This window comes from Poeciliopsis prolifica, unplaced genomic scaffold (genome assembly GCF_027474105.1).
Source record: "Poeciliopsis prolifica strain line A6 unplaced genomic scaffold, Auburn_PproV2 SCAFFOLD049, whole genome shotgun sequence".
Classification (NCBI taxonomy): Eukaryota; Metazoa; Chordata; class Actinopteri; order Cyprinodontiformes; family Poeciliidae; genus Poeciliopsis; species Poeciliopsis prolifica.
In genome coordinates, this window is record NW_026562424.1 from 242,524 (window position 1) to 250,000 (window position 7,477).

The following is a 7,477-nucleotide window of genomic DNA, read 5'->3' on the forward strand; positions in this document are numbered from 1 at the left end:
GGCCAGCAGAGGGCGCTGTTTCAGCATATCACAAGGTATGTAGTTGTTTTTAAATCATTTTTTGCTTTTTAAGGCTTAAATTCAGCAACACTGGAGAAGTTTTGGGGAGGATAAGGGTCAGCCGCAATATTTATTCTGGCCCATAATTTGATGGTTGGTGCCAGACCTGGACTCTGGGTTCATGGTACCAGACCAGCCCTGGTTCTGGACGCTTACCAGGGCCAGAATCTATAAATTACTTAGCAATAATAATATGACTATAGTAATAAAAAAAGGTACTAACATTAGCCAGTCATCTTTTAGCTAACATTAGCCAGTCGTCTATTAGCTAACATTAGCCAGTCATCTTTTAGCTAACATTAGCCAGTCGTCTATTAGCTAACATTAGCCAGTCATCTTTTAGCTAACATTAGCCAGTCATCTTTTAGCTAACATTAGCCAGTCGTCTTTTAGCTAACATTAGCCAGTCATCTTTTAGCTAACATTAGCCAGTCGTCTTTTAGCTAACATTAGCCAGTCATCTTTTAGCTAACATTAGCCAGTCGTCTTTTAGCTAACATTAGCCAGTCATCTTTTAGCTAACATTAGCCAGTCGTCTTTTAGCTAACATTAGCCAGTCATCTTTTAGCTAACATTAGCCAGTCGTCTTTTAGCTAACATTAGCCAGTCATCTTTTAGCTAACATTAGCCAGTCATCTTTTAGCTAACATTAGCCAGTCGTCTTTTAGCTAACATTACCTGCATCCACTATCGTTGCTCAACTCAGTTGGTTAGTTTCGGAAAAACTGTATGATTCTAACACACCTGCGCAGGTGTAAACCCAGTTAGCATCTTAGCGCTGATGTTGCGTTTAAAGGCGGCTCAGAAAAACAGATAAAGATGTGTTAATAATGAATTAAACAATTTTATCTGCTGAAAAAAGTGACAGAAGGCACAGATATGGGAAGCAACTAGCCTGGCCACTCCAGGCCTGGAGGGTTTTCTGCAACTTTTAGATGCATCTCTAATTCAGCACACCTGAGTCAAAAAATGAGGTCATTAGCAGGTCTCTGGAGAACTTGACTACATTTAGGAGATGATTCAGCTGTGTTGGACCAGGGAGACAACCAAGAGTTGCAGGTCACCGGCCCTCGAGGACCAGGACTGCCCACCCTGCTACTGTATCAAATCAGACAACCCTGTTTTTCAGCTCAAAAGGTGTCATACAGACATGAGAGTCACACCAGGAGCTCAGAGGATATGTGTCATTATGTAGAAAATTTCATATAACACATCACCATCCAACATCTTCACAGTGCAGGACATGCATTTTCTGGCAAGGGGCATTTGGAGGACCTGATGACCTTCCTGGACCTTCTGGTGCCACCAGACTAATTGATCTTATGCATTCATTATGTTACAACAAAAGGTAAGACTGCAAACATTATTCATAAAGAGCCTACTTTACTCAAATGTAACTCTCCAGTAACACATTCATCAATCTGTGTTGCAGCTTTTATTGGCAAAATTCAAATGGTCTGGAGTTCGGCACCAGCACCATCCAGACCCTGACGGGATAAGGGTGAAAAGAAACGCATGGATGGATTTCTCTAAATGAACAATTAGAACATCTCATCTAAATGAAACGATGAGATGAATTAAAATGCTTAAAGTTTTGACATCAGCAGTAAAAATGCAGATTGGAGGAGATAAAAACGCAGGAAGATTCGTTTTTTTTCAGGCTGACATGCTGTTGCTTCAGTGGCCTGCAGGGGGCAGCCTGGCCCAGCAGCTTGAAAAGCCTGTGATTGGTGGAGGACAGGAGATATGAAGGCCAAAATTCTGTACTGATTGCTTATCATAATCCCTCATTGATTGTCATTATCAATTATTATTAAATGAAGTTAAGGTGGAGCATGGAGTCAGAGACAGTAAATCAGATTTCTTCCTCCAGAAGCTGTTCTTCCATATTTCTGCCATTTGATGTGAAAATCAGCCCCACTGGTCTTCGTTTACACATTTTGGATCTCAGAGAAAAGTTTGCTTTCGCTGCTTGTTTTCTGGATTTGACCTTCGAAAAGTTCTGGGTCAGCTGTTTGACACCAGAACCAAACCTTCCACGTGTTCATCGTTTCATCTGCTCTTCATGGTTTGCTTGGAAGTTGAATCGTTCTCAGAAAACCAACTTTGAGCTCTATAACCGTTAGAAAAACCAAACATCAGCTGAGCGTTGAGCTCTGATTTCTGTTTCAGAGATCAGACATTAATGAACCGTGAGAGAGCGTGACGGAAGCAGAGCCTCCTTCAAACGCTGCTTGTGTTTCTGCTGCCTCCTGACTGAACACATGCTGCCGATTTCAGGCTTTTAGTGCTGGAGCTGAGAGAGCAGGGCGACGCTCCACCCTGACTCCACCCTCCTCGGTGGGAGCGCCGGGCAGTTTGGAGCAGAGCAGCAGCAGAAATGGACAGGTAACAACTTCTGTGGTGTTGAAGTCGTTTTTCCTCCCAGAATCCTTTCTGAGCGTTTTGTTCTGCAGAGCGCGTCCTGCCTGGTTCCTGCTGCGCCTCCTGCTGACGGCCGCAGACCTGACGGCCGCAGACCTGACGGCCGCAGACCTGACGGAGGCCGCCGGCCCGCTGACGGACCCGGGTACGTCATCCAGCGGCTCCTCGCCGGCAGTTTGGTTGTTTCTTGACCCTGGAACTCATTGGTGTGTTTATGGCAGAGCGCGTCGCTGGGAGGCTGGTCTTCTACCAGACGGAGGGCAGCGCCACCTACCTGAGAGACTCGGGAGCACTGGCCTCAGGGGTTGCCACAGAGACCGTGTTTGAACTCTTGGGTCCTGAGAGGAACTTCAGCTCGGCCGGGTTCAGCTACACCTGGGACCTGGGGAACGGGTACGGCGCCGCCTGTGGCTCCGTTCTGCTCCGTCTCGTGTTTATTGTTGTCTTTGGTGCAGAGAGGTGATCCGGGGAACCGAGCCGGTGGTGCGGTACCGATACTCAGAGTCAGGAAACTACACGCTGCGGCTGAACGTCGGCGGTGACCCTCCGCAGCTCGCTCCTGCTGGAGTCTACGTCCAGGAAGTCCAAGTGCTCGGTTTGTGAAACTTCCTGTTCAATGAACCGTCTGATGCAGTTTGTCCTGGAAGCTCAGATGGAAACCTTGAGGTCCGGCTTCAGGAAACTTCAGCTGAAACTTTCATCGCTCCTGACTGAAGATCCAGTAACAGAAAAAATGTGACTTTGCAATTTATTGGAACATTTTTAACAGTTAGCTCAGGATGTTAGCATTTCCACATGAGCTGTGTTTATGGGCGTCAGAGTAAAAGGGGTAGAGGCCCTCTCCGTTTCCTTTGTGTTTGTGAAGGGGTGTTAATACTTTAGCAGACAGCTGATGACCCGGTACCATTTGGGTCCAAACCCTCACAACCCATCTGGGATTTCATTCCAGATGCCATCAGGAGCATCCAGCTGGTGGCGCCGTTGAACTACAGCGTGAACCAGAACTTCAGCCTGGACCTGCAGCTGGACGGGAGGTGAGCAGCACCAGAACCTGTCCGCTGGTCGGGTCCCAGTTCTGTTTTTTGACCCGGTTCCTTTCTGTGTGTCCAGTCCTCCCATGTGGGTTTGTTGGCGGTTCCTGAGGAACTGCGCCCCGGACCCGGCGCCAGGCTGCACGCTGACCCTGCTGCGTGCCGCCAGCCTGCGGTTGAGCCACGCCTTCGACTCGGCCGGCCTCCACTGCCTGGAAGTCAGCGCCCGCAACGCTGTGAGCGCGCTGCGGATGACCTTCAGCCTTAAGGTCACGAGGAACGGTGAGCACCGACTGCTCCAAGCCCATAGAAGAAGAAATAGTTCATCAGAAATATCTGAGTCTTTAACCTGGAGGAACACTGGCAGAAAAACTACAATCGATTAATCCGTAGCTTTCATTGGAATGTTTTAGCTTCCCAAACAGACTGAGCCCAACCGGACCGGTCCCACATGGCAGCCGTGGCCGAAGGATCGGTTCCGGTGGGATCCGTTTATCGCCACGATACAAAAATTCTGGCTTTTTCACCAAAACGGACTCCAGCCTGGAGATCATTGACGTTCCTTCATTTGGTCCCATTAGAAAGTTTCCTGCATCGTTATGGGGCAGGAAACTGATGAAATGATGAGGTGATGAAACCATGAGGTGATGAAATGATGAGGTGATGAAACCATGAGGTGATGAAATGATGAGGTGATGAAACCATGAGGTGATGAAATGATGAGGTGATGAAACCATGAGGTGATGAAATGATGAGGTGATGAAACCATGAGGTGATGAAATGATGAGGTGATGAAACCATGAGGTGATGAAATGATGAGGTGATGAAACCATGAGGTGATGAAACCATGAGGTGATGAAATGATGAGGTGATGAAACCATGAGGTGATGAAATGATGAGGTGATGAAACCATGAGGTGATGAAATGATGAGGTGTTGAAACCATGAGGTGATGAAATGATGAGGTGATGAAACCATGAGGTGATGAAACCATGAGGTGATGAAATGATGAGGTGATGAAATGATGAAACCATGAGGTGATGAAATGATGAGGTGATGAAATGATGAAACCATAAGGTGATGAAATGATGAAACCATGAGGCGATGAAATTATGAAACCATGAGGTGATGAAATGATAAAACCATGAGGTGATGAAATGATGAGGTGATGAAATGATGAAACCATGAGGTGATGAAATGATGAAACCATGAGGTGATGAAATGATAAAACCATGAGGTGATGAAATGATGAGGTGATGAAATGATGAAACCATGAGGTGATGAAATGATGAAACCATGAGGTGATGAAATGATGAAACCATGAGGTGATGAAATGATGAAACCATGAGGTGATGAAATGATAAAACCATGAGGTGATGAAATGATGAAACCATGAGGTGATGAAATGATGAGGTGATGAAATGATGAAACCATGAGGTGATGAAATGATGAAACCATGAGGTGATGAAATGATGAAACCATGAGGTGATGAAATGATGAGGTGATGAAATGATAAAACCATGAGGTGATGAAATGATGAAACCATGAGGTGATGAAATGATGAGGTGATGAAATGATGAAACCATAAGGTGATTGAGCGTTTCAGGCTGTCCTGGTGTTTCTGCAGTTTGCTGCCACCTGCTGTTCATCCTGAGCTGCGCCGCTGTTCTCGCTGCCATCTTCTCTTTCATCCTGGCCATCGCCTGTCGCCCTCGGCAACTAAACAGCTCACAGGTACGACACACATCCAGCACAACATGACTGGAATAATACTAGTACTCTGCATTATGCTAATGGACAGTTTTATACTATTTTAATAGTATAATATTAGCATCGTATAGTGCTAATAATTTACTAGCATTATACTATGGTGTGATATAGTATGACATAGTGTAGGCAGTATTAATACTTGGTATTGTGTGTTGTGATGTAGAATGGTGTCATATTATACAAAGTGTGGTAATAATAAGATAAGACAGTATAGCTAGTAGTATCTCCAGCAGGGCAGATCAATACGTTGATCAGGTTTCGAGTCTCTCCAGCGGGTGACAAACTGAAGGCCAACAGGAAGCTAAGACCAGAACTTCCTGTTCTGACAGGATTATCAAAATAGGAGTTTAAATGAGCCAATCATCTGGGATTGGCTCTTTAATAATCAATACATATCAAGCCTGGAAACCTGATGCTAATGCTAATGCTAAACGGAGTTAATGTTTTCACCTAATCTCTGCTCAGCTTGCGGAGCGCAGGCGGTTACACGGCAACAGGTGTGCTTAACGACAAAGGGAGAGAGAGTAAAAAGGTGTGATGGTTCTGAGTTGATCACCTGTTCAGGTTGTTTTACCTTGTTGACCTTTGCTGACCTTTGCTGTGTTTCATCACAGAGTTTCTGAACGATCAATAAACGATAAACTAGGACTGATGACGTCGTTCGTTTGCAGAAAACGTCAAACATCAATAGGACAAATATATTGATTAGGTTTTAACAAATGGTTTCTGCCACCATGATTATGTGAAATGAAATGATTTAAATCCCAGATTCAGAAGATTTGCCTTTAACAGAGCTCTTTGGTTACTCCTATCAGTCTGCAGTTTCTCATACTGAGGTCAAAGTTCAGATCCAACAGAACTGACTGACAGCTGCTGATCTCAGGTTTCCAACCAGCTTGTGACTGAGAAACCAGTAACCTCCAGAAATCAGTAACCTACTGAAACCAGTAACCTCCTGAAACCAGTAACCTATTGAAACCAGTAACCAGCTGAAACCAGTAACCTACTGAAACCAGTAGCCTGCTCCAGTGCCAGAATCTCACTGAGGAGAAACTGCATCAGGTTTTCTTTCACTTTAATTGTTTTTCTGTAATAATTGATGTTTATCAGCCTATAAATGATCAACATGGTTTCATGTCCAGTTTCTATGTCTTGGTGTTTGAGGTGAATCTCAGCGGCTGCTGGGAGAACAACTGGATGTTGGTGCCGGACGGTTTGGGCTCCCTGGCCTACAGTGTTGCTCTGTACAGTGTATAATGTACTGCAGTATGATGCAGTGCAGTGGTAGTGTAGTATCACACAGTGTTGCTCAGTAAAGTACATATTATGTGTGGCATAATGTGATATATTATAGTTTCCTACAGTGTGCAGAAGTTTGTAGAGAAAGTTGTGCTGGGATGAAACGATGATGCTGTTTATTCTCAGTATAGATGTTAAAATGTAGATCTGCAGCTTTGCTCCGAATCACTGGCTGCTGACGCTGGCGGGTTTGTGTCCGTCCTGCAGGTCCCCGCTTCCAGCAACGCCACGTTTCTGAAGGACCACGGCTCTAAAGTCATTCTCAGCTTCTCCTCTGTGGAGAAAGGAGAGAGAGCTCCCCTCATCCTGCAGCCTGCGAGGCAGAACTGCTGCTGAACGCCGCCCAGGAGCTACATGGAGCTGCATGTTCACCTTTACTCACCTTTACTCACCTGTGTTTGGGACTGGAACCTCCTCAGTCAGCACTGCTGCTCACATCTCCTGATTGTTTTCTAGATTTCTACCAGTGACCATGTGAGTCACCAGACTCATCCCGTTATGGCTGTTATCCTAAATAAAGCTGATCGACTAGTAATGTCTGTTTCTGTTTGGCTGAGAGAAAATGCTGAGCTGTGGTTAAATATTGATGACTGATTGACTCAGAGGTTGACATTTTAATGGATTTAATAAATGAGTGGCTGATGTGCAGCTCGTGTTTAAACAATGAGAACTGAAGGAGCGATTCAAAAGGGTTGGACTGGGTTCTGTGGAGTACGTTTGAGAAGTCAGTATCTTACCTGTAGTAGACGGCAAACGGTCATTTTAGTTTAGGGAATAAGTTGGCAGGTACCGGGAGAAAGCCCAGAACTTCATGAGTATTAAACCCAGGAGTCAGAGCAAATGGTGCTAGAATCCAAAGTTATAGTGAAACATGCTAATATGTTAGCATGGTAA

At 45.2% G+C, this 7,477-nt stretch overlaps 1 protein-coding gene across 3 annotated transcripts in view; it reads left to right on the forward strand.

Moving 5' to 3' along the window:
* Nucleotides 1–7,118, forward strand: part of tmem130 (transmembrane protein 130) — a 30,704-nt gene extending 23,586 nt beyond the window's left edge. Inside the window, exons 5-14 of one of the 3 annotated variants that reach the window (XM_055057800.1) lie at nt 10–35; nt 1,296–1,408; nt 1,493–2,448; nt 2,517–2,629; nt 2,706–2,877; nt 2,940–3,079; nt 3,434–3,518; nt 3,595–3,797; nt 5,142–5,248; nt 6,791–7,118. In XM_055057800.1, coding sequence (XP_054913775.1) covers nt 2,441–2,448; nt 2,517–2,629; nt 2,706–2,877; nt 2,940–3,079; nt 3,434–3,518; nt 3,595–3,797; nt 5,142–5,248; nt 6,791–6,919 — 957 coding nt within the window. In that variant the 5' untranslated portion in view covers nt 10–35; nt 1,296–1,408; nt 1,493–2,440 and the 3' untranslated portion in view covers nt 6,920–7,118. Of the gene's footprint in view, nt 1–9; nt 36–622; nt 1,409–1,492; nt 2,449–2,516; nt 2,630–2,705; nt 2,878–2,939; nt 3,080–3,433; nt 3,519–3,594; nt 3,798–5,141; nt 5,249–6,790 lie in introns of those variants that run through there. The other 2 variants (XM_055057802.1, XM_055057801.1) reach the window with 2 other exon arrangements.
* Nucleotides 7,119–7,477: the final 359 nt, after the last annotated feature.